Source organism: Cotesia glomerata, linkage group LG10, assembly GCF_020080835.1.
Source record: "Cotesia glomerata isolate CgM1 linkage group LG10, MPM_Cglom_v2.3, whole genome shotgun sequence".
In the NCBI taxonomy this organism is placed as follows: domain Eukaryota; kingdom Metazoa; phylum Arthropoda; class Insecta; order Hymenoptera; family Braconidae; genus Cotesia; species Cotesia glomerata.
In genome coordinates this window covers 13,803,621-13,831,552 of record NC_058167.1, presented here as the reverse complement: position 1 = coordinate 13,831,552, position 27,932 = coordinate 13,803,621, and the positions used below count along the sequence as shown (strand labels likewise).

Sequence of the window (27,932 nt, the reverse complement as noted above, 5' to 3'; positions counted from 1 at the left end):
ATTGTTTTAAATACTATCTAAAATTTTTTTCACCACAGATATCACTGAGTATAATCTGGGACGATATCCAGTATCATCTTGTTCTTTTTCCGTGTAGATAACAAAAATAAAATTTTAATTCATCTAATTACCACAAAATACCTCATTTATATAATTATATATATATATATTATCGTAGTGATCTATCAGCGTAAAGTAATTTATATAAAAAAGTAGTCCCCTCACCACGAGCTAAAACAATCTAGTACGGATCTTAATTTTAATAATAATCATAAATAATATAATAAAAATAATAATAATAAAACTTTTGTTCCTAATCAGTTATACAATCTATAAACTTTCAACCTGATTACCGGAGTCTTGGACCCCAGAAGAAAAAAACCATCAATGATCGCCACGTAGCAGTTCCATAAGTAAATTAAATGAGCTGCCCTCTCCCTCAGCGCGTTTCTGACTAAGCAGTTCCTTGCCAACCTGGCAGGTCCTCTGGAGATCCGGTATCCTCAGCAACAACTCCCCAAACTTAGCCGGCATCTCGGGATACCTTGCAATAGTATACTGCTGAAGGGCTTGTAGCGCCTTTTCTTGGGACGCTCTCACCTTTTCCGGCTCTTTGAGCTCGCTGGTGTCTGACGTAAGCAGGACAATCACCTTCATCGCGACGTACTCGTACTGATCGACACGCAATCTCCTGAGATTGTTGGTGAATGCCAGCATTCGCTCGATGCAGGTCGCCAACCCCAATTGCCGAGCTTGCTCCAGGGTGATCGACTTCCCGAGCGACACCCGGATCTCCCCCGGGGTGCCCATGCTTCTAAAGCAGCATGAGAAGAGCAGCAGCTCGCACCAGGAATTTATCAGCAGGCAAATCTGGTCGTCGATTGAAATATTCTTAAACAACGGAAGACTTTTGCACCATTTAACTATTTTATACAGTCGATGGTCCGCTATATTGCACAGGTTCGACAGAGGGTCCGGGTGCTGGCTCCCTGTACCGCCATTCGGTGATGAATTTTCGTTGCTCGACGAGCTCAGCTGCTCGTGATTCGTCGGTCCTACGGAGCTTGCTCTCGATTCTCGTCTCGGTTCTACGTTATCACTATTATTACTATTATTATTGTTATTATTACTGCTATTATTGTTGTTATTATTACTATTATTACTAGTATTACTATTACTATTATTATTATTACTATTACTGTTATTAGAATTAGAATTATTGGCATTAGAAGTGTCGATACCGCACGAGTCAGGATTAGCTCCGTTGGCAGCCTGGCTAACTCTGTCGTTGTCGTTGTAGTGCCAGAGATGCTCGACGTCCATTATGTCCTGGAGCAGCTGAGGCACCACCTGGATCTTGTGGGAGTGGTTCCAGTGGTGCCGAGTGGAATGATGGTGCTCAGGAGGCGCCGGACTCCCGCAACTCCCCCCAGTTATCTTGTCACCAGGAACTGCGCCGATTAAATTAGCCGGTAAAGTGTACGTACACTGGTAAGTGCTTCTGCCACCGCGAGTTCTGTCCTCTCGAATCGCTTCCAACTTCATCCCCATGTTCAGACACTTGTCGAACCTGCAAGCTGGACACTTCTTCCTGGTTGCAACTGTTACAGGACAACCTGCGCCTCTGAGGCATACGTAGTTCTTCCTGTTTTGCACGGTCCGCTTGAAGAATCCTTTGCAAGACTCGCAGGAAAATATCCCGTAGTGAAACCCGCTGATCTTGTCTCCGCAAATCGGGCATGGACTGTTGATTAATTGTTGTCTTGTGGAGATTCCTGCGGGTGCTGAAGGGATTTTGCAGTCTTCCTGCTCGACTTCTGAGTGGGTTTCTGAACCTAACTCTGAGATGTTGGAATAGTTTGAGTGGTGGGCGCTTGAGGCTAGGTGCAGCGGACTTCCTTGAGGTACCTGGTGAGGTTTCAAATTGGTTAAGAAAAATTTTATTTATATGCACTTAAGAGATCTAAGAACAATTTTTTGGAAAAAGATTTTTTAAGTAATTAAAATAGGTATTTATTTTTTAGCAAATAATGATTTTGAAAATGAAATTTAAAAATCTAAAAAAATTTTATTTATATAAAATATTTTCGAGTTATTAATTGAAAAAATGATTAAAATACCAATTTTTAACAATGGAAAGTATTCATCAAAATTATTAATTCTTAGATTAGTTACTAAAAAATTTAATTATTATTTACAAGTGGGGTCAATCCGATTTTGGGCCATAACTAGGTAAAAAATTAACATTTTTTATGATAAAAAATATCGTGAAAGGAAAAAATAAAGATTTTGATAGTTTTTTTGTTTTTAAAAGTTGTAAAAAAAATTGACGTTCATGTTTTTGGATAAAATTTCTAGTTTATCTTTTTTTGGTATATTTTTTTTGAAAAGTACATAAAAAAGAGAACAATTAAAAAAAAAATTGATCAATTTGATCAAAAAAAAAAAAAAATTAAAAAGATTGAATATAGCATGAGTTGACCCCGCTTGTAAATAATTACCAAAAATTTTAGTTAAGAAAACTGTGTAAAAATTAAAGACTTTTATTAAATCTTTGACTTAAAAATTTATAAAAAAAAAATTAAAAAATTTTTTTCAATTAATTTTAACATTCCTGAGTTGATAAGAGCATAAAAAAAAATTTTTTTTACTCGCCTTAGCTTCAGAAACTTAAAATTTGAAAATATCTGTCCGACTGTCATTAAATTTTCTATTTAAATAAAAAATTGACCTTTTTAAAACTTCCACGTGCGTACACAGAAAAAAAAATATTCTTGAATCAAGTATATAATTTTGAATAACTTCAATTTTTTGATTTGAGTAAAAAAATTCTTAAACTAATAAATTTTTACTTGGTTTAAGTAAATTTTACTTGATTCAAGAAAATTAAAAATTATCTTCTTTAAAATTATTTTCTTGGTTCAAAATTTTCCTCTCGAATCAAGTTAATTTTTTTTTCAGTATATAACCCATAAATCAAACAAATTCCTACCTGATGATGATGTTGATGTTGATGCTGGTGGTGGTGGTGTCTTGGCTGCTGAACAGGAGAATGCGTGGGAGGACTCAGGGACCCATAACTGTAGCAGCTACTGGAAGCGTCGGAGTTGTTCCTGGACAGCGAGTGTGACAAAGACAACGACAGCGAAGACGTAGAATTGTTGAAGCTGTGTCTGGACAGCGACAACGAGGAAGAAGGAACTGGACTGCCTGCTCCAAGGGCCGAGTGTCTTGCTGCATGAGGACTCTGAGTCGGAGAGCTGAAGACGCTGTAGGCAGAATGAATAGCAGAGTCTGGGGACGGAACTTGGGACCTGGTGTGACTGTGCTTGGTGAGGTGGTGTCGCGGGTTCAAAACTGGACTGTGATTGGGCGTGGAGGAGTATCCGCCGAGGAGTTTCCCCACTAGAAGAGGTAAGTCGCTTTGCTGAGCTTGCTCCAACTGGGGATGCTGCTGCTGATGATGGTGGTGCTGGCCGTGCAAAGGCATGGCTGCGTCGACGTGCCCGATCAGGCCGGGGCTGGACCTGAAGTCTGGCTCAGGCTTTATGGGGAACTTTTGCTCCTGAGGACCTGGACTAGCGCCGCAGACCTGGACTCCTTCCATGGAGGTCTCCTCGGGGTTCGTCAGGGTATTGGAAGACATTTCTTGGTCGGAGAGCTCGCCCTCCCAGGACATCGGTCGCTCCGGCTGCTGGTGGGACTCCACGCTCGGACACTCTGACTCATCGCGCTTTTTTTTCGTCCGAAGATTCACACCGCGGAAGTCGATCTTGCTGACCTCCCCGTCACTGTCCCCGTCGTCGATCGGGGCCTCCAGGGGGCTCGAGCTGCTGCAGGAAGATACTACTGACACTGTCACGCCGTTCTGCCCGGTTAGGTATTTTACGCTTTTGCCTGGAAAAAGGAATTTAAAGTTGAATTTTTTTAGCTTAATTTATTTATTATTATTATGATTTATTATTTATTATAGTAATTTATTATTATTATTTATTTATTGGAAAATTTTTATGGTCAGCTGGGAAATTTTTTTTGGTAAAAATAATTATAAGAATAATTTAAAAAATAATAATGTTAAAAAAAAAAACAAAAAAAAACATTTATTAACTTTAAGAATATTATTAAAATTAATAATAAACTACACAGAAATAAAAATTAACTTGAATGAAGAAAAAAATTCTTGATCCAAGAAAATAATTTTGAAAAGTTTCAGTGTCTTGAACCAAGACAAAAAATTCTTTACTCAAGTAAAATTTACTTAATTCAAGAAAAATTTTTTAGCTTAAGAATTTTTTGACTCAAATGAAGAAAAAGTTCTTCAAAATTATTTAGTTGATTCAAGTAAATTTTTTTTTCTGTGTAGCAACCTGCAGTTACTATCTGTCAATAATTGTAAATTATAATTTAAAAAAATTTTTGCTTGATTTTTTAATATTTTTAATTATAATAATAATACTTATTAAAGTATTTTTTAAATAAATAAAAAAAAATAATACTCTTATCATAGGATTATTTATTAATAATGTGATGAAAAAAATTTATAGAACCAACAAATTATTCAAATCAAAACTCCTCCAAAAATTTAATATAAAAATTTATTATCACTAAAAAATATATAATAATTGTGAACAAGCACAAATTTTATACCAAATTTAACTATAAAAATCCCTTTTATATATCTACCACTACTCTGAAAACTTATTATAATAAATTAATTACAGCTGAAAGCACTTTGAAGAGATACAAATTCAAATGAAGACCTTTCTAATAGTTCTAACTCTATCTAAAAAAATAATTTTAATCACATAAATATACCGGAAACAAAATTCTTGCTTATTTTCTTAATAATATAGATTATTATTTATACTTGAAGTTAAATGATATTGTGTTTTGATGTGAGAAAGCACTTTACTCAAGTGCCACTCAAGGGAATGCGGATTAAATCTGCGTTTGATACGCCAGTAAAATCTACGCTGGTTATATTACACGTCGATAGCGTGCTGCCGATAAAGAGAACGAGCCAAAGCACTTTCTCAGTACAATAAATATAATTACTACCCCTACTCTGGGTCTAGGCTTGTGTTATGTTTTTAGAGCTTTTTTTTTTTTTTTTTTTTTTTTTATATTGAAATCATTTTATTGAAAAAAAATTAAGCAATAAATAACGTCAATAATTTGATTGATTTACAACTAACTTGATCATATTGAACTAATTTATAACTTGATCGATTTGAATTGACATCACTGCGAGTTAATAATATTGTATCGTATTGAGATATTAATTTATCAATAATAATATGAGTTTTCATTAAAATTGACCACTTGTTTAAAGAAAATAAATTTTATTTTGGTGTGCTGACTATGAAATAAGTTGACGAAAAAAAATCTAAGAATTTAAATATGATTTAATAGAGTATTTTTGGAAATTTGAAATTGATGATGACTCACTAGTACGTCAATATACCTTGACGGTCTCAAATTATTTAGATCAAATCATGGTCAATTTTAGTATGGATAAAATAATACTGAAATAAAAAAAAAATATCTGATGATTTTTTTAAGGAAATAATTAATAATAATATTTGATAAAATTTTTTTAAGAAAAAAATTATTGTAAAACAAAAATTTTAGGTAGAAATTTAACTTTTTCATTATTTTAATATTAATAAATAAAAACAGGATAAAAATGACTTACCATCATGCATCTCTTGAACAGGTGGAACATTGATAGTCGTAACAGAGACATTTTTCCCCGCGTCGATGGTTCGCGAGGAGGCGGTGGTCCCCGAGCTGGACTTCCAGGACTGGGCAGGTGGCCACCAGCCCGGGCCCTCCGTGGGCCCGTTTTGCTCTGACATCCTCAGCTGGCGATCAACCTCCGCCAGACAGTCCTCGCGTCACGTAAGTTGCTTCTGTTTGGGCTGATGCTCAGCATCCTGAGCACACCAGGGTCCTGCTGTTACTCTCGTCCACTAAGGTATTTATTTTTCGAATTCCTCTGTAATTAAAAATTAATATAATTATCAAAACAATATTATTATTTCAATTAAAAAATTCGATAATATTGAGATTTTTAAAGATATAAGCTCATCCCGATGTTACACTCATCGAGACCTTTAATTTGAGTACCCACATCAATTTTTCATATAATTTATATATTTATATGTATAAAATATACCAAAATGCATATGGGTACTCAAATAAAAGATATAAGCTCACCCCGACATTATACTCATCGAGACCTTTCATTTGAGTACCCACATCAATTTTTCATATATTTTATATATTTATATATATTATATATATATATATGTATGTATGAAAAATATATCAAAAATGCATGTTGGTACTCAAATGAAAGCTCTTGATGAGTGTATCCTCGGGATGAGCTTATATTTTTAAAAACGTCAATATTTAAGAAAATACAGTGCAATTTAAAGAAATTACCTTGTATCTCGTGAACTATTGACATTTTTAAAGATATAAGCTCATCCCGATGTTACACTCATCAAGACCTTTCATTTGAGTACCCACATCAATTTTTCATATATTTTATATATTTATATATATGTATATATGAAAAATATATCAAAAATGCATGTGGGTACTCAAATGAAAGCTCTTGATGAGTGTAACATCGGAATGAGCTTATACCTTTAGAAATGTCAATAGTTAAGAAAATACAGTGCAATTTAACAAAAGTCATTATTTAATGAAGCAAAATTTTAATTTTTATAGTTTACAAGTCACAGCAGTCACATAGTGACTGCAAGGTTGCTAGTTATGTTTAAGAGATTATTGAAAAATCATATCAAAACAATGTATTTATAAAATAATATATGCTTAAGTTTTTGTACCAAAGATAGAATTATAAAATTGTGAAATATGTAGCAAATGCTAAATAAACAACTCATTCATTATTATTATTATAAATAATGATAAAAATATTCTCTTACTACTAAAAATATTTATTTACATTATAGATTTAAATAAATAAATATAATAAAAATTTACAATGAAATGAAACTAATCATAGTTAAGGTTCGCGAACGTGCGTAACGGTCGTCCGTGCAAGGCCGGCCCACTTCCGGTCCCGCGAACGACCTTCGCGCGGAAACGGACACGCACATGGCAGACGATATAAATACAATCAACAGTGAGAAAGAGGGAAGAACATAGAGAAGAGATAGATCATATGTGAACATATTCATACATTCATACATACAAATATATATAAGTATGTGTAATTGTTATTGTGAGATGGTAAGCAAAGAGTTGAGGGCGCTACCGACATTTAAGAGACTCACTCATCCAATCTGACGTCTGCTTATAAATTAAACTCTATTTTATTTTTATTTGTTTTATAAATACCCATATACTTATATTTATACTTTTTGTATGTAGACATATTATATGTGTTTAATGGATTATGTATGTATTGTACAGTGTAAGTCGTAGACTGAGAGAGGACAGAGGACAGACAGCAGGGTACGAGGCGGTGGTTGCCTTGGGCCGGCTTATAAAAAATTCTTAGCCGCGATGTGACGCATATACGCACACATATGTCATATTCCATGTATATGAAGAGAGTAAAGGGAATATATATTTATATATGTGTAAAAGCCAATGGTGGAAGATTCTTTGAATGTATGTAGAAATGTGTATAAATATATTATATGTATGTATTGGAAGGGAGACTTGACGCGAGGTCGACAGGGGGATTTACGCATTCTTGGGACTGGTGTGTTGTCTACACATTCGCGATACATGTGTATTATATGTTGAAAGATGAAAGATGAAAGGAATAGAAGAATGAAATATCCAGGGATTCCTGTGCTGGAAGATATTGGATTTGGATTAAGAATTAGTGTGTACACAGTCAAAAATTTTGCGTCAATGCATTGAAAAATTTTGTGTTAAAAATTTTTATATTAAATATTTAACACTTTTTTGTGTTAATTTAACACTTTTCTGTGTTAATTTAACACAATAAATTGTTAAATATTTAACACAAAATTTTTTGACGCAATGACGCAAAATTTTTTACAGTGTAGTAATGAAGATTTAGATAAATGTTCATATAAGCGATATATTGGATTTAATTTTTTGGATTGTAAAATTATAAGTGCAGTAAAATATTATCTTTCGACGGTCTAATTAGCAATTTAACACTCCTTATTTTTTAGAGGGTGATTTTTTAACATTTTTATGTAGTAATAATCCAATTATAAATTATTTGAATGATTCAAACCTAAATATTATATCTCAATTAGATATTAATGATATTAAATGGTTTTTTAAAGTGATAATAAATTTTGAATTGTTTTTTTCGTACAAATAGAAGATTTTCTAAAATGGAGTTAGACAATTTGCTAATTAGAACGTCGATTTCTTTATTAGTTGGATGATGAAAATTATAAATTAATTTTTTTTTGTAAATTAAGTTGATATCAAAGAGGAATTTTTGAACCATGCTAGAAAAATTAGAATTCATTTTTGATGCCGTTCACTTCCAGTTTAATAAACAACAATATGATCAGGATCACGGGTAATTGGAAAATATGGTTAAATCAATTTAAACAATCATTGATTTGCAACGTTTCGAATTTATCAAGCTCTCAACAATGTCTAAATAATCATCAAATTGAAACGAGTACATACATGATCTTTTTTTAGTGTAATTACCATTGCGATTATGAATTCATAATTTGATAAGCAGAACAATATTTATAAAACTATAAACGATTGATAAAATAAATAAAAAAAAAAATTAAATAAACCTTTCCAGCGTGTACTTACTAACAGACTTTGTTATTTAGACTGAAAATTTAGAATGATTATTAAATTGAATTTTTTATTAGTTTATTGATAATTTTAACAATTTATCTTTTATTTCTTCTTGCGAAAATAATTCTAACTTAAATCGAAAGATTATAAAGAAAAATTGACGTGTAAAAATTTTGGAGTAAAAAATTGAAGAATATTTAATTGATTCAAGCAATTTTATCCTTTGTAGAATAATTTCTAAATTATTTAGATAATTTTAAAAAATTATTTTATTATTATTGATATTTTAATAATTAATCTTTTATTTTTATTTTTATTATGACAAAAAATCTGAAAATTAAATTAAAAAATTGAGATTCTCATAAATTTTACAAGTAATTTCTTCTTTACGTTCCATGTACAGTAATATAAAGAGACATTTATAAAGAAGAGAAGAGTTGCATGCTTTGGTAGCAAGTACCAACACTCGTATTTCCGTAGACGGAAGATCTTTGAGAATTAAGTATACTTAATACTTTATACAGCATTACATGTCCTATACGACAATTTCACTCTTCCGACATGGAGAATAATCCGAGAATCTCGTGATATTTATTAACTTCCGTTTTAGGAAATCTGGCGTATCTACTGGGAACGGAGAACTGGAAACCGGGAAATAAAAGGGAACTGGAGAACCCGAGGGAAAATAGTTTAATCTTGCGTATCTGTATCTAGCTTACGTTTCGCGTTCGCTTAGCGCTCAATAGAGAAAATAAAAGGGATTTGGTTTATTATATTATTTTTAATCGGTAACTTGTGGGACCGGACGGGCAACAGCTGCCGGAACCTGTTCTCGGAGTTTTTATCGATTAATAAAATAAATAGATAATCGCAGGACCTGCATTCCTGCTGGGCCACCTCGTCGGTATCGGTCTCTCTTTCTTTTTTTACGTATACACATATAGGAATAAGAATATATATCCTCTCGCTTCTGGTTCTAAGACACGCAGACCGACAGTACCGAGCACTGAGCGACCGGTTATCTTGTTTGGGCGTTGCTCTACACCACTTTACTTCGCCTTATCCTTATCCTTGCCTCTCTTTTTATTTTTTTTTAACTTTTCCCAGCTTCCACCTCCCATCTCCCACTACTGCCATTCAGATATTAGATTTTTATTATTTATTCTTCTTATTATTATTATGTATTTTATAAGTGTTTTCGGCATAACCTTTTCTATTCCCCGTTATATAGAAAGAAGATATTCTTCAAATTAAATCAACAATTTTTCTTTTATTAATATTAACGCCGAAAAATTAAAATTTAGAGTGTGTTCAAATTAATTTTTGATAAATTTTAAAGAAAAGAATTTATCAAAAAATTATAAGAGATTTTTTCTTGAAGATCGTTCAATTTTTTATAAAAAATATATATCATTCTAGTCGATAAAATATTTTCATCGTCCCTAAATAACTAATTAAATGTGAATTTTTATAAATTTTAAAAAAATTTTTAAATCACAAAATTTTTTTTTTATTTTTGATTAAAAAAAAAATTGTAAGCTCTATAAATTAATTTTTACATATATTATTGAAAAAACAAGATAAATATGTATTTTTTTGATTTTTTACCTGTGAAAAAAATTTTATAATTAAAAAAAAATAAAAATTTATCCAAAAAATGAAAAATAATTGAATTTTAAAATTTTTGTCTTCTAAATCAAATTATAAAAAATCATCCCTAAATAATTAATTAAATATCAATGTTTATAAATTTAAAAAAATTTTTAAATCACAATTTTTTTTTTTTATTTTTGATTTAAAAAAAAAAAATTGTAATTAATTTTTAAACATATTATTGAAAAAACAAGATAAATATGTATTTTTAAAATTTCTTATCTGTGAAAAAATTTTATAATTTAAAAAAAATAAAAATTTGTCCAAAAAATTACCAAGAATAATTGAATTTTTAAATTTTTGTCTTCTAAATTAAATTATTAAAAAAAAATTCTTTAAGTCTTTGTTAGGGTCTCCTCTTTAATTGTCCAAGAAGACAATTGACAAAAAAAAATGTTACCGGAAGGGGATGAAGAGGTCAACGTTTTTGGAAGCAGTTGCAAGTGGAGTAACAGAGTAAGAGTATCAAGAGGAAGAAGAATATAGTAATATACCAGAGTGGAGAGGAGTTGAGTGTTGGTCGTGAGAGCTGGTAGAATCCGCGCATGCTCATCATCTTGCTCTTGGTCTTGTTTTTATATTCTTCCTTATGGTTTAAGTTTAAAGTCTCGAGTCTCGAGTTTGTCTCTATGTAGTCAGTGTTGGCTACTCTGTTATTTCTTCCTCAACTCGTTCACGTATGGAAGATACAGATGAGAGAATAGAGTACTATACCTAGAGAACCATACGGGGGACATTCTCGATTCTCTATTCTCTATTGAGTAGTACAAGTATAAGTACAGAGACTCTGGTCGGATCTGATCGGGGATGCAGTAAGAGGAAGCGGGGAGCCGCCTGCCCGATGCAGCATCGCATCAGTGGTAAGGTCAAGGCCCTCGTCGCCCTACCCCCAATGCACCTAAGCGGTCACGTGACAACACTCAAGGTCCCCTATCCCCTCTTTTACGTCGTGCCGCGTGCACTCAAGCCGGACCGGTGCGACGCCCGAGAGTACCACCACGTCTTCGTCTTCGTCTTCGTCTCTTTACTGCCAACTTTTTACTTTTTTAAACTTTTACACTGTACTCCTCGTCTCTGGTCTTGTCGCTGTATTTTCAACCCTCTGTCATAAAATAAATATCCCATTAAACTTATTCGCTTCTTATTCTTTCTCGAAGATTATACCCAAGACCCGCAGGAGAATCTAGTCAGAAGATAAATATAAATCATTGGGATTTATTGTGCTGATAGGTTTTATTTTTATAGTTTGTATTTATTTTTTTTTTTTTTTTTTTTTTTTTTTATAATTTTAGGGTGAAATTTTTTAGCAGGTGCGTAAAAATTCAGGGCGGAAGTTTCGATTAATGTCAAGTGATTTTTTTTTTTAATTAAAATGAAAATTCAAAAAATTGTAAAATTATTAAAAATTTATTTTTTTATTTATCAGAATTTTTATAAATAATTTTATGAAATTAAAAAAAAATAAATATAAATTGAGTATTTTATTAAAGTCATGATGAAAACATTTAAATTAATTATTGTAATTAAATGAGTGATTTTTAAATATATTTGTATTTTATTATTATAGAAGTTTGAGAAATACTTTAATTAAAATGTGTATTTAGTCAAATTTTTCTAATAATTATAAAGGCAACAAAAATAGTCAAGAAATTTGGAGTTATAAAATTTAAAAAATGTACATTTTTTTTAAAAAGAAAAGCAGAAAATAATAAATTTTATTATGCAAGAATTATCGTGTAAGAAAAAATTTTAAATGAGCTTTTTAAATAAAATGAAGCTAATAAACTTCAATAAATATGAAAAAGGATTCATAAATATAAAGCTTGTTAAAAAGAAAAACAAATTGAACATTAATGATTTGATGTAAATAATTTATGACAGATAATAAAATTTATAGTCTTCTTTATGATTTTCAAAAGTATCTTAATGAAATTCGCGATTAAGATAAATTGTTTATTGTGTAAAAAATCTTCAACATTTTATAAATTCTGTAACATTTCCGAAAATTTCAAATTTTCTCTATTGCAATTTATATAATTCGAAAATTACTTTTCCGCTGGATTTTATCAAGATCTAAATATTTAATAACTAATAAAAAAAACTTTCAACAGTTTCATTCAAAATAAAATTAATTCCTCCACCTAAAATAAACTTTCGAAAAGTCCGTCGGAAAAAAATTTCCATGTACAAAACAAGCATAAATATTCCTCTGAAATCCAGCGACAGGTGTAGCGAAACACCCTCTGGAATAAAAATGAGGCTATAAATCCGGAAGTCTCAACGGAAGGTTAATTCTCAAAAATGAAAACCCTCAAAATAAATTAAAAGAAAAAAAGTCCGTACCGCTGGAAGAAGTTGTTTGAAATTGCGTAAGTGTTCGAATCAGCAATAAATATTTAGCGATTAAAACCCGAGTGGACGGTTGCAGTTGCGAAATACCATATTTCCCCTTTACTCTGTACTAAAAACTGCATTAAAAACTCACTCATACTCCGGATCTGTTCTTAACCCCCGAGAACGTAAAACAAGTTGTATTATATATAAACATAAACATCAACAGAGAGTAAAGAGTACAGAGTAATATAAGAGTAATTTAAGAGCAACTTCTCTTGTCGAAATGCCAACCAAGCAGTCTCACATCAGCCTCCTATCCTCTCTGTTTCTGTGTTACGTGTATGTCAATTCGCGTACACCTTTTGCACCTTTCTCACTTAACTCGCTATTGCAGTCTGCTTTTAACTTATAATAATATTACATCCATACATACATCTATATAATACACATGTGTTTTCCTTTCACCCAGACTCTCGATCCTGCAGCGTGGTATGGCACTTACTACACAGCATATCTTTAATATCGCTCGTACATATATATGTACTGATAATAATAATAATAATAATAATAATAATAATAATAATAATAATAATAATAAGCGACCGCGAGTAGAGAAAGAGAGAGCGAGAAAAGGATTTTATAGCTCGTTTGTCCATTCAAGTCACGTTTTTTTTATTTATTAATTTTTTTTCTTCGAATCTCTTTCACTTACTGTCAGAATAAAATAATTATTAATCAAAAAGACTTTTTTTACAATTAATTTATGCACGCGATTAACATTAAAAAATTTGATGTGTAATATAATATGATAATGATAAAAATACGCAAACTAATTATAATTATGCAATTCTCCAGCCCATAATTCACTCAGTAATTCAATTCATACATACTGGTTTTGATTAGAATAATCAATTAATACTCGACAATCCGGTTGTCGAGATAAATATTTAGCTCCTAATATGTAATTATTATAAATAAATAAATAAATAAATAAAATACCTAGGAAGCGATATTTAAAAATTATTTTTTAATTATTGGAAATAAATTAAAGGGAAAGATTGTTGAAATAAAAATTGATGAAAATTAATATGATTGCATTCATTAATTTAATGCAAGATGTAGATTTGGGTCAGGCAAGTACGAGGATTGACGAACAGTGTGTGGAGGATCGTGTGAGCTTACGTAACGTCTTCGAGGACGATGTCAAAGTCGTAATCGAAAGGACGAACGTTCTCCTCGATCAGCCACCGGCACACTTGTCTCTCGGTGTTACATCGCCGCGAGTTCCATTCATTCGCTTTTCGCTTTTCGCTTTACTTATACTTGTACTTGGATACTTTTATTTTATTTTAAGAGGTAACAGTTTGTGGAGAGAGCGAGGGGAAATCACCGGCATAACTTACAATCATCGCCGGCGAGCTTATATTATTCATATTTAATGCAATGCTATATATGTGCTATTATGTTATGTATATGTTTATATGTTTCATGTTTTATGTAAGCTTCAGAGTTACACTGGAAAAAATACTTTCATATGTGGATTTTGATGGAAATTTTTTAACTTTTTTGTTTTGGAGCAAAAAAAAATTTTCAGTTTGTTGATAAATAAGAGCGATAATTTTATTTTTTTCTCAAAAAATTTTAATTTTATACTGTAATTTTTATTATACTGTAAAAATTCAATATTTCTTACTTTGATTTTTTTTAAATTAAAAATTATAAATAAATTAATTTATTTTATTTTATAAATCAAATTTTTGCATTAATATAAAGTTTAAAAAAAAGAATAAATATTATTTCATGTTAATTCATTTTAATATTGAGGCAATATAGTTTAGTTCAATAAAATTCTCTTTAAAAATAAATTTTTTGGCTTAAAACAATATTTTTTTTTTTTATAATAATGTAGAATATTGACGTAAAAATCCAAAATTTCAATCATTGAATTAATTAATTGATTTAATTTTGTGTAATTGAAAATAAAAAATTAAAAAAAAAGAAAAAATAATATTTTGTGTAAATAAAATAAAAAAATATAATTTAGCATAATTTACTTAGTTCTTATCAATTTTTTATTTTGTCCTCAGATATTTTGTTACAATGTAAAAAATTGATAAGAATCTCACACTCAGGTGTAAAATTAACACTATAATTTTCATATTTCTAAGTAAAAATTGAACACCACACATTATATAATACATAAAAAAAATTAAAAATAAAATTTCTGAAGAAAATAAAATTTTTTACAATAAAATTTCTTCTTTACTCCACGTTATAATTATCTGATTAAAAATTTTCAGAGTTATATAATAAAATTATTGGTTTCATAAAATAATTTTTTTCTTCAGTAAATATACAGCATGACCCTCACTCTCATTACACATGTTATATATTTATATAAAATCATTACAAATAATAAATTATAAATAATAAATGGCTCGGCATACTGTAAACACAGATTTACGTAACGATATAATTTACAATTTATAATATAATATATAGTGAGAAAATGTAATTTTATAGCAAACCAAGAATTTATGTGTTATACATTTATTTGCATGGACATGTGGAACGAAAGAGCGAATGAATGTTTATTATATGCATATACTTGTGTATGTAAATATAAGTTTAAATGTATGTTTATATATTTATATAAATACGTTATAAAATGTAAGGTCGTCGGTCGTTAGCGCAAGAGAGCAGAAAGTACAGTTATATTACTATAGGTTGCTGGATGTTGATCATGCGGGTGAGAGAAGTTGTACGAGGAGCTAAAGAGTGAGGATCGCCGGGCTCAGGGGTCAGCGAAAGCCAATGTGTCTAGGGTGAAATACAGTGATGATCACCCGTACGAGTACCACTACGCAGACGATAAAAATGAGATACCATTATTGAGATTGAGCCTTAGTTGGACGATCTCAGGACTCAACAACAGGTGAACAAGTATGTTATGTGCAATAAAATAACTCGAATATAAATTGCTGGATAATTACATTAATGTGTCTATTAAAGTATAAATCTTATGGATAGTTTTTATGTTAATTCTTTGATAATAAAATTTTTGCAACTTGAGTTTAGTATTGCTTATTTATTAGTTGGGAAAAGAATTTTGATTTGATTTAGAAAAAATTATAAATCAATTTTATTATTTATGTCTTTATTTTATTTAATTTATGGTGAAGAAATAATTTTTTATTTAAAAAGTCAACTCAATTTAATTAAAATTTTTTCTTTAAATTAAATAATAAAAAAAAAAATTAAATTAAAAATTTTTTTACTGAAAATTGAAATTAAAATTTAGTTTAATTAAAAGTTTTTTTTTTATAAAATTTAAATAATTGTTCAATTTTACAGTCTCCAATATTTAAAACTTTAAAAATAATATTTAGAATTTTTTTTTTTGTTAAAATTTATAAAAAATAGAATACTTAAAAATTAAAGAATTTTTTTGAATGTTAATTTTTCAAATTTTTATGCGAAAAAAATAATAGGTGACATAAAACTAAACAATTACCAAAATTTTCTTGAAAATTAGAGTAAATATATTTTAAAAATTTTAATATTGATTTAATAATAAAATGAAAATTATCTAAAATATTTTGATTAAAAAAAAATATTTTTCTGAAGTGAAAAAAAGTTCAATTTTAACTCAACGTTGGCTCAAAAATTTTTATTTCTAACCCATAGTCTTCCCAACAAAACTATGCGGGCTCGTTGAATAGGAAAAGTAATAAAAATTTATAATAGAGATATTTAGATTAGATGATGAATTATCCTTTGATAATAATACAATAAATATGGATTCTTGTATGGTGAATAGAATTTGGGTGCGATGAGTAGTAAATTGAGTGAAGGAAAAGTTTTTTAGAATTAATGTTGTATATTTATGTATATTATATGTTATATATGAATATAAAGTAGGTATGAGTGGTTAGGTTGATGGAAGAACATAATAAAGAAAGAATAAGTTGGAGACGTGCGGTTTAGGTGTGGTCACTGGTGTAGTCAGCGCCGACGATACGACTCTCGAGAGTTCATCAATATTCATAAGCGTCTTTCTGTCCCTGTCCAAGCCCGAGGATCACCAAAGAAGAGCACACGACGGTTTAAGCTCAAAGGAAAAAGCGTGAGAGAGTGTGGAGACGCTTCCACGAATCATCTAAGTAAAATTATATTACATGCTTAAGTGTGTGATGTGTGATATGGAATGGGTGACGATAAAATCACGCGTAAACTTAAGCAAATTCCCGTAGCGGCGATTATGGAAATGCCTAGTATAGAGTACTTACTTATACTCTTGAGTATGGAGGTAAAGCTTAAATAAAAAAGAACAAGCTAGCTATCAAGTCTTGAGTCCGGAGTACATATAGTAAGAAGAGCTTGTGGTGAATAACTAAGCTTTCGATGTAGTATGTAAGCTCTAGCTCTGATACTCAGCTGAGAGAGTTGTAATATCTTCTCGGTGATATACCTGTAGTGAGTATGTAGACTGTACGAGATAATAAAAGAGCATGGAGTATGCATCAATCACCCTCGAGAGACTTGAGCGAGACCAAGAGATTCAGGTTGCATTATATACGTATGTTACTTGGATCTTGGATCTTGTAGTATATGTTATGTATAATATCTTCTTGTGTGAGTCGGTAAATATGTGGAACTATAGATGTAGTGTGTGTATGTGAGGTTACGTGCCAACTACCGTACCAGAAGGTAAGATAAAAAAAGTCGAAAGAGTTGAGGCGAAATATATAAAAGAGATACTGAATTTGAGCACGTGACTTGGCCCTGGCTATGAATCAACTCTGCACGAGATAAAATACGTTTTAAATCTAACGGAAACACGGATTTATAGGCGGTTATCGTGGGCGGATTATTAGGGAGAAAAATATAGATGTTTGGTTCAGCGTTCAAATGAAAATTGATTCATTTTTTTTTTTATAGATAAGAAGAATGAAAATTTAAGTTTTTAGTAATGATTGTTCCTTAGGTTGAGAATAAAATCAATGGTTTTTTTTTTGGAGTGATTTTTGATGGAGGAATTTTATTAATTTAATTTTAAAATAAAAATTTAAATTTATTAGTCAGATTAAAAAATTATTTAATTTTCTATTGAGAATAATATTTTTTTTAAATTAATTAACTTATTTTTTTTTGTTTAAGAAAGATTTTTAATCAAGAATAAAATTAAAAACGAATTAATTTAATTTTAGAAAGAAAATTTAAAGTTATTCTATTTTTAGCCGCCTTTAAAAATTATAGAAAAAAAATTTTAGTCTTCTATTGAGAATGACTAATATAAAAGAATTTTTTGGTAATGATTGTTCCTGGTTTAGGTTGAGAATAAAATTAGTGAATTAAAGCAATATTTTTTTGGAGTAATATTAATTGAGGAATTTTATTAATTTAATTTTAAAACAAAAATTTAAATTTATTAGTCAGATTAAATAATTATTTAATTTTTTATTGAGAATACTATTTTTTTTTTTTAATCAATTAATTAATTACTTTTTTTTGTTAAAAAGAATTTTTTAATCAAGAATAAAATTAAAAACGAATTAATTTAATAATAGAAAGAAAATTTAAAGTTATTCTATTTTTAGCCGCCTTTAAAAATTATGAAAAAAAAATTTTAGTCTTCTATTGAGAATGACTAATATAAAAGAATTTTAAAAACGTAAATAATGATCCGGAAAATGACAAAATTTATCAAAAGCACGATGACGTATAAAATAAAACTTTTAGTGAAATCATCAAAAAGGTTAAATACTTGAGAAAATAAATAAATAAAATAAAGAAAGATATTGTGTGACAAGTGAGAGTTGGGTAATCGTACAAGTTAAGATAGAATAATAGCATGCCACCAACTGGAGGCGGAAGAGATTTACAGGATTTATTGCTTTGTGCCGGGTAGAATCGCGGAAAGGTCGTCTTTATATTGCTGTGTTGTTCCTCGGTCTTTCTTGTTAATCAGGTAGAGCCAGAGCCAGAGTCAGAGCCAGAGGCTGAGTATAGCCAGAGGTAGTATTCACACAGAATACAGAGGAAGAAGATTACGTGGGGATTGGAGCAGATAGAGTTGGAGATGGAGATGGAGATGGTATTGAGCACAAAGTCAGAGTACATGTTTGTCGATCGTATTTTCTGTTGGAGGTCGGTCACACGAGATCCAAGAATCCGGCACGTACGAGTCGTGCCGACAGGAGCGTCAATTGTATTACCGTAATCGCGGCAATATACCGCTAAGTTGGTCTGTCTCTCAGACTACTCAGACTCTGGTGCGTTAACGATGCAAGGAGTTGATTCGTTCCCGTTTAAATTCATCCTTGTCTTTGTCCCTGCGGGTCGATTGCCTTCATGGGAACGCTAAACCTTTTATTTAGTCTCCAGTCTCCAGTCTCCACTCTTTAGTCTCAACCTCGAGTATTTTTTATACATATTGTGTATAAATATAAATGTGTGATAGGTACACTGATAGACTGAGAAAAAAAAATTTTTTTGTTCAGAAAAAAATTTCTTGGCTGAAGAATTGTTTAAAATAAATTTTGATTTTTTGATAAAAAAATATCAATATATATCATGATAATAAAATATTGGCATTAATTTTGATAGATTAACAAACGAATAGATTCACTTGAATTAAAAAAAAAATAATTCAATTTATTCGATCAAAACAAGAAAATATATTCTTGTGACAAGAAAATTTTCTCAAGAGTAGTACTTTATTTTCTCAGTGTACACTGAAAAAAAAATTAACTTTAATCAAGAGTAAAACTCTTAAACCAAGAAAATAATTTTGAAGTTCATTGTCTTGGATCAAGACAAAAAACTCTTGAATCAAATAAAATTTCTTAGTTTAAAAATTTTTCAACTCAAACCAAGATGAAATTCTTCAAAATTATTTACTTGATTGAAGTAAATTTTTTTTTCTGTGTGGGATTTGTTTATAGTTAAAAATATTTATTAATATTTAACAAATCATTTATTAGAGACCACTTTTTAGTCCTTGATAAATATTTCTTATTTAAAAATATTCATTAATATTTAATAAATGAATATCAGATTTATTAAATACAAACAAATTATTTTAAATACTAAGAAATATTTGTTCATTACTAAAAAATGACACTGAAGTTAGCAGACGTCTAGAAATTTTTGATTTTTTTTTACTAATTAAATTACAACTAAAAAGATATTTCTAAAAAATTGCACTTATAGTTTTTTACATGTGAAATTTTTTTTTTAATTGTTTAATTGAAATTTTTTCAATAAAAAATTTCTAAAAATTTTGAAATGTCAGCTAACTTCATTTTCATACTAAAAAGTGCTCTAATAAATGATTTGTTAACTATTAACAAATATTTTTTAATAAAAATAAATCCTATCAGTGTATCTATTCTAGTTGGAGTGGAGACGATACTTTTAGGTACTTTTATGTATAATGGCTCATGGGGCTATGTACACTTCGTTAATGTACTGTGTACTATAATAGAAAAATAATATAATGTAATATATAACAATAAAAAGGATAAAAAGCAGAGGAGAGGTAGAAAGAGAAAGATAAGAAAGAGCAGAGGGATTGTATCGGATAGGAAGGTGAGGAGAATCGTGTGGTGAACCCGGTGGTTGGCGCGGGGGAATACATAGATGACGGGACGAACCAGCAGAGAGAACGAGGGGAAGCTCAAGGTCGGTTGGACTGTCAGAAGCCTAACCAACGTTATATATCAATGTATTAATGTATACTTGTGTATATGTAGTTGAATACAAGCCGAAATATCAACATACGTATGTTGCTCCTTCTTCAAATTATTATTCTCTCTTGCTCTCTTCTCTTCAGTGTGAACACTACACTTCACACTGGCTATGGCATAGGCATATACACGTTCCACGACATTTTATTGCCTTATGCTTGCTCTCGACAGGTTTGATACTGCCAGAGTTGTCGTCACGTGCCAGAGAAAGGCGTACAAGTAGATAAAGCTTATATTCATTAAAAAATAAATAAATAAATATGTTATCCATTACGGGCTGTGAATAGAATTGTTGTCTTGCTCAGGAGACTGACTAAGGACTATTTTATTCCCATTCGACTGCTTTTTAATTATTGGTTTTTAAATTTAGTGTGAAAAATTTTTTTTTATTATGTAATAATTTTAAAATTGAAAATATTATTACGGAGAATTTAAATTGTAAATTTAAAAATTTTTTTGGAGTAATTTTGGTATTAAAAATATAAATGATAAAATTTAATTTTTAATTAAAATAATAAAAATTTTTACACTATAATTTAACTCCAATTATATTAAATAAATTTTTTAGAGAATGCCGAAGCTGTCACCATCAAGACACAACAAATAATATAGAAAATTCTATAGATAAAAAAATAAAAAAGTAATTATTTCAGTTGTCAGTATCAACGCTTCGTTTTTTTATCTTGATATAAACTCAAACTTCGCGATGTGTGTCTATTACATTAAAACCCAGCAGATTAGATTTGCCCAGGTTTTATCATAGCGCCAGAACGATCATATAATAACAATAATAATAATAACAACGATCGTGACTCGGTTCTTCAAACAAAATAAAATTAAAGTAAACCAAAGGAACATAACCTCATCCGCGGAAGCAGTATATTTTCCCTGCGTCTTCTCTTTTTACCGGGTATATATGGTATGTGCTCAGTACACACACGTACTTACAAATAAAGACACACATAAGCGCGATTAAATAAAATACTATTCGACACAAGTACGGTAAGGTAAACACATACATACCAAATAAAATACCCATACCTTAAAGCTATAATATGTACATAGAGAGCATATTCGCGGCGATTTCAGGAGCACTCTCACCGGATCAGAGTCGCTCGTGACTTACCTCATGCTCTTGTGGTTCCTCATACTCATACTGATACTCATAGCATACCCAGAACAAGAACAAGAATAAGAACAAGAATAAGACCAGAGCTCAGAACTTAAACTCGAGTAGTGTAGATACGGTATCCCGTGTGGTGTGTTATGTGTGTTATGTGCTCCGCTCGAAACTCTTACACACTTATAGGCCCAGGACCCGGGAACGGGACACGGGGACGGGGCCACGCACTCTCTTTCTAGCTCGTTCTCCTTCTCGAGCTCGGTCCTCGGTCGCGGTGTCGTTCTTTTTGTCGTCGTCGTGTTGTCTCACTCGAGCGAGTCTGCCCCTCATACCTCGTACCTCTACTCGAACCGAGCCTTTACTTCGAAAGCCTTTACTTCTCCAAGCTAACCCAGCAGCACTACTCGCGACCGCTTGTTCCTTCTTTCTCTCACCCGCACTCTTTGTACACTTTTTTAAATCCTCGCGGTTTTCTTTTTTTTTAATAATACAAACATTTTTTTTTTTTTATTATAATTATTATCATTATTATTATTCTTACCTAAAAATAAGCAACAAAGTGAATAAATGTATAAATAAAGAAGAGACACACAAAATAAAATAATTAAAAATAAAAAATAAAAAACGTACCTGGAAAAAATTGACGGGAGTCTGAAAAATATCCGGGTAGCTGGTAAAAACTCCTGGGACACCTTCACCAAGTTTAAAACACACTTCCACGGTAAAACAACACACACTGATCGCTGGAAGGTGGTACACCAGCAACAGCAACAGCACCACCACCACCACCACCACCACTGGTAGGTACGGTGCACCTCTACTGTTAAATACCTCGACTTGACTCGACAATCACTGCACCAGGAAGAATATAAATAATAAGAACAAATTAAAAATTAGCTGTGGTAATTATAATAATGATAATGATAATGGTAATGTTGATGTAGGATTGTATTGTAATAAAAATATAATGAGCAACAAGCTACCAGATACCGACGATGGCGATGACAATGCGTGGTTCGTAAACTGGTGAACGGCTAACGGGTCAATGACGATCGCTCCACGGCACACCTTTGCGTTACGTTACAACGGATTTTACAAGCCAAAGCCACTCGCGCCGCCACGGACCTCGAGCCTCTACCTCTACCTCTCTACCTCCGACTCTTCTCGCCTCTGGAACCACCACGACCGCCAGAGCCGGAGCTGTGTACTGTGTGTGTACTTCTTCTGTCTTGTGTCGGAGTTGGCTGCTGTTAGTCTGCTCTATTCAGGCTGACCAAGCGACACTCATGTTAGTACAGTGCATTCCCGCCAGGGCGCAGCTCTTACTGGCACTCTGGTCGCCATCTTGATTTCACGCTCGTCGCTGAGTTGAAGAATGAGTATGTTTGATAATAATAATGGCTTATAATAATAAACCACGGGATTAATTTAATTTAAATTGCGCATAACCTCTGATAGGTGCAGATAGACGGACGGTTTCATTTGTCGCTGATTTTTTTACCGGGATTTTGGTTTTTTGAGTAGATATTTTTTAATTTTCGCCATCTTTTTTTTTGGGAAAATTTTTAAGAGGTATTTTTTTTTGTTTTTATTATTGTTTGGCACTTTATGTGTGATTGTTATTTATGATTCTTGAGTTAGTTGACATTGAGTTTTTTTTTGGAGTTTTTTTTTTTTTTTATTAATTAATTAATTTTTATTGAAAAAAAAAAAATTCAGTGTCTGCTAATTTTAAGAATCAATTATTTAAATTTTAATGAAAATAAAGTAAGCCGATATCTAAAAATTTTTATGATTTTTTTTATTCAAAAATTATTGTAAAAAAAAATTTTTTTTCATTTGTTATAAACTTCAAAAACTATAAGTGCAATTTTTTAAAAATATTTTTTAGTTATAATTTAATAAATTAAGCAAAATAAAAAAATCAAAAATTTCGGCTAACTTTATTATTATTAAATTTTATGACGTTAAAGTTAGCTGTCACTTGACCAAATTTTGATTTTATTTAATAATTAAATTAACTAAAAAATTATTTTAAAAAAATTGCATTTTTAATTTTTTTAAATTTCTATACGTCAATTATTTTTCTTATTTTTTTGCCATAATTTATTTGTTAACAAAAGTTCTAAAAATGATTGAATATCTGCTAAATTAATTTTCATTTGAATTTTTAACAAAAAAAAATTAACATTTTATTTTGTTTTCAGGAATTAAAAAAAATTGACATCCAGAGAATTATGACCTATTTTTAAGTCATTTTTTATTAATTTTTGCATGGTAAGATTTTTATTTTTTTCATTAATTATAATATCAATCTTCTAAGCTGATTTTGACAGTATTTTTTAATTTTCTTCTTTGTTTTATTAAGAAAAATTTGTTTATTTAATAACTAGTGTATTAATATTCTTTCTAATTATTATTTATATCTTAAATAATCAATAATTTAATTTAAAAATATTAAAATTTACGTGAATAATTTTTCATTTAAAAAATTTTATATTAAGATCTTCTTTAGGTAACATCTTATTAACAAAATTTCCAACATTAACTCATTTAATTATTCCAAAATAATTTAATTAGTTTGATTTTAATGGCAAGAAACTGATCATATTTTCTTTTCTTTTTTTTTTAGTTTTTAGGAAGTAGTTTAAAAGAGGTAGCTCTAGGATTTATAGGTTGTTTATCAGGATTCTTCTCATAAAGTACCACAGTGATGGATCCCCATGAAGTAGAATTCCTAGGTGAAAAAAAGCAAGTAGAAATAGTTCCCAACTTCAATCTCGGTCAAGTCCACTTAATTTCTGGTTCCATTGGTCCATTCCGGGCTGGTTTGCCTGTCAAGGTTCCCATTTGGTTAGCCGTCACTCTCAAACAGCAGCAAAAGTGCCGAATCCTGTCTCCAGATTGGATGCAGCTGGAAAATCTCGAGGCAATAAAAGAAAATGAGAAACAATCGAAAGATTTCACGAGGATGCCCAATGATCATTACATGGATCAAGCTCACATATTGCTCAACGCTGCATCCGACGATTTGGTTGAGGTAGATAGCATTCGTACGTCTATAAAAGATATCTGGGATACGAGGATGTCCAAGCTTCGCACTTCGATTGATGAGTTATTTAGAGATGAGAATGGAGAGCATGCTTTGTTGAATAATCTTACCTTGATGGAGATTGCTAGTGTTAGGTCACTTTTACCTAGTGCTATGGATCAATTACAGCGGATTAAGACTAGCGAAGATCGTGTTAGAGGCTCTCAAACGCAGGACTCATTGTAGGATAAAAATTTACGAATTCAGAAAATAATGTTAATTAATTTAAATCATAAAACTGGTTTTTATATGTATATTATTTAAATAAATAAGATTAATTTAATTTTTACTATAACTAGTGCATCATATATTTTTTTAAAATTTTCTACTTATAATATTTATTGAAATAGATTTTTTTTAATTGTAAAAAACTCAGGATTTATTTTTCAACCTTAGAAATTTATATTTTACTTTTTTTTATTAATATTAGCAGACATTTGATAATTTTTGTTAGTTTAAAATAAATAAAAAATATCAGTAGAATAAATTTTATAATTTATTTACAAAAAAAATTTTTATAAATTATTAATAGTTATTTGCTTATAATGGTTTGATAAGTGTAATATGTAAATAGTAATTTTTTTTCTCTTCTAAAATATAAAAATATTCAATGTCTGCATCATCAATTTTTATTTATTTATATCTTTATTAATTTTTATGAAATCTTATTAAAATTCCAGATGCTAAAATTTTAAATTTGGCGCGTGAGTTTCCCATTTGTATCAACAGATGTCGCAAGTTACACTGCGCAACGCCATCTGCGCAACTACGCCGTTTTTTCAAACAGTAACCGTCCGTACCGAGTGAGTGGCGCTTTCTGCGCATCTACGCAGTTTCTTAAACAGAAACCGGCCATATCGAGTGAGTGACACTTTGTTTTAACCATTCTATGTTCTCCCGCGCAAATAAACTTACAATTTACTAAAAAAAGTTTGAAACTTCGCACACTATCAGTTGTATGACACTGAAATTAGCAGGTATTTGATAATTGTAGGAATTTTTTAACAAATAAATTATGGCAAAAAAATTGACCCTATCTCCAATTTTTATTAGTGTAATTGAGCAATTGGGAGGCAAACATTAAATATTTATTTCTTCTTTCTTTTTTAATTGCTTACATTTTATAGACTTAAAAATAATTGATATTAAAAAAAAATATTTTTGAAGTAGAATTAAATAATTAATAAATTAACAAAACAATGACATTGATTAACTTAAAGAAACTTTTATTTTTTTTTTAATTCTTCTTGCTATAATTTATTTGTTTAAAAAATCCTGGAAATTGTCAAATATTTTTCAATTTTAATGTCATATTAATTTATATAATCCAGTATTTAAAGTGACCTAGTGTTTAAAGTGATTTAGTGTTTAAAGTGACTTAAATAAAAAGTAAGTTAGCCGGCATCTAAAAATTTTTAGAATTTTTTTTTATTAAAAAAAATATTACAAAATATTAAAAAAAATTTTTCATTTGTAAAAAACTTGAAAAACTGTAAGTGCAATTTTAAAAAAATATTTTTTAGTTCTAATTTAATAATTAAAAAAAAATTAAAAACGTCAGCTAACTTTAGTGTTATGTGACCTAGTGCTTAAAGTGACCCAGTGTTAAAAGTATCAAAATTTTTATTCCTCATCATTAAAATTGGATCCATCAACATGCGACAGGAGTCAGAAAGCTGTCAGTCTGCAGCGTAGCTGAGTAAGGTAAGGAAAAATTCAATAGAACTGATGTCAAAAGTATTTATTAATCAAAATTCCATGACAATAACCAGTTATTCGTGATCAGAGTAATTACTGATGTTGTTCCATGATTGCTCAATGTCCAGCGCTTCCATCAACATCAACCAAAGCTAGATAATATCCGTTAGGTCTAAAATGCTATGCCCTCCAGGATGTTACTTAATGTCGACCTGAGGACTCTGGCCGTGCGAAAATTTTTCAATCGATTGGATGCTAATTTTCTCAGATGAACCGCGATCAAACGACCAACTACCATATTAAATCGATAGGACTCGAGTTATTATCCTGTCACTGGTCATCAACGAATTAATTTTATCATTTTATCCAGCAATTGATTTCACAAAATCAATGACAGGACTTTCGTAATTTATTTAACTATTTTGTCGTCGTAAAAGCACTACAAGATATTTTATTTCAACTTTAAACTAACAAAGTACTTTTTATTTTATCATTGTACTTATATTTCACAAGTAACAAGTTTTTAAATTCGATTTTGAAAGAATCGATTGCTGGATAGGATATAAATTATACCTTTTCTATATATATATATATATTATTTTAAAAATTCTTTAAAACTAAAGAGTCGATGTCGATCCAATGAATTCGTATAGAAGCAAAGACTACCGACAATCGTCTTCACTGTCTTGTACGTCGTTACGAAATAAAAACGCAACGACAAGTACATTGAGTAACTCTCGGTGCGTTCAATGAACACATATAATATAATATAATATACCGTTTAACACTCTCTACTGTCAAGTGATGCACATTCTCTCCCTCTGGTAGTCACTTGGCAATAAATTTAACCAAAGAATAATATATTTTATTCATTTATTCACTTTTATATTACTTTTTTGAGTTTGTGAACCTTCAGTGGTTCGAGAACCGCAGTAATCTCAAATCCTGAGTCATAATCCTGAAATATACATATACAAATATATATCCTAACTTCATTTAAAAGTTACAATAAATATAAAATACATAATCTAAAAAAAATAAATAAAAATATACAAAGCAACAGCTACGGAACGGAGATATTAACCGAACAATACGCTCGTAAAATTATTTTTCCAACTTCACCACAACCGACCACCAGTATCAGCACCAGAGATTGCACCTAAGATCCTGACATGTGTACGCATTAATGCATATGATTTCCATATATCGTTTGTATGGAAAGTTAACTCTATTCTACTCTTTTATTTCATTTTTTATTATTTTTCCTCATGCTCCACGGTTCTCGGTACCTACTCGCCGGTGTATTTTTTATTTTTTCCGCGTGTTGGAAATAAAATTGCAGAACTCATAACCAATTTCATGGGTTTAGTTTTACAAGATTTTTAATCATACGTGGATCGTGATTACGCAATAATAGTGTCGATTACATTCCAATTTAGCGATGTATGCAGCGTGTGGATGAATCGGTAAGTTGAGTTTAAATTGCTAGTCTATT

General features: G+C 30.3%; 2 protein-coding genes across 4 annotated transcripts; one reads left to right on the top strand and one right to left on the bottom strand.

Moving 5' to 3' along the window:
• Nucleotides 1–47: 47 nt before the first annotated feature.
• On the bottom strand, nucleotides 48–22,711 carry LOC123272367 (nuclear hormone receptor FTZ-F1 beta). Of its 3 annotated transcripts, none has more exons than XM_044739081.1 (4): nucleotides 22,632–22,711; nucleotides 5,696–5,998; nucleotides 2,994–3,897; nucleotides 48–1,915 (listed from the first exon to the last, which is right to left on the bottom strand). In XM_044739081.1, the coding sequence occupies exons 2-4, from the start codon at nucleotides 5,856–5,858 to the stop codon at nucleotides 385–387; spliced, it is 2,598 nt and encodes an 865-aa protein (XP_044595016.1). In that variant the 5' UTR covers nucleotides 5,859–5,998; nucleotides 22,632–22,711; the 3' UTR covers nucleotides 48–384. The 3 variants fall into 3 exon arrangements, with proteins under 3 accessions (XP_044595016.1, XP_044595015.1, XP_044595017.1); XM_044739080.1 differs by lacking the exon at nucleotides 22,632–22,711 and adding an exon at nucleotides 22,279–22,382; XM_044739082.1 differs by lacking the exon at nucleotides 22,632–22,711 and adding an exon at nucleotides 22,279–22,382 and having other exon boundaries at nucleotides 49–1,908; nucleotides 2,993–3,897.
• A 1,144-nt stretch (nucleotides 22,712–23,855) lies between these two features.
• LOC123272381 (DNA replication complex GINS protein PSF2) lies at nucleotides 23,856–24,988 on the top strand. The gene is made up of 2 exons (XM_044739118.1): nucleotides 23,856–23,925; nucleotides 24,281–24,988. The coding sequence occupies exon 2, from the start codon at nucleotides 24,362–24,364 to the stop codon at nucleotides 24,923–24,925; it is 564 nt and encodes a 187-aa protein (XP_044595053.1). The 5' UTR covers nucleotides 23,856–23,925; nucleotides 24,281–24,361; the 3' UTR covers nucleotides 24,926–24,988.
• The last annotated feature ends 2,944 nt before the right edge of the window (nucleotides 24,989–27,932 follow it).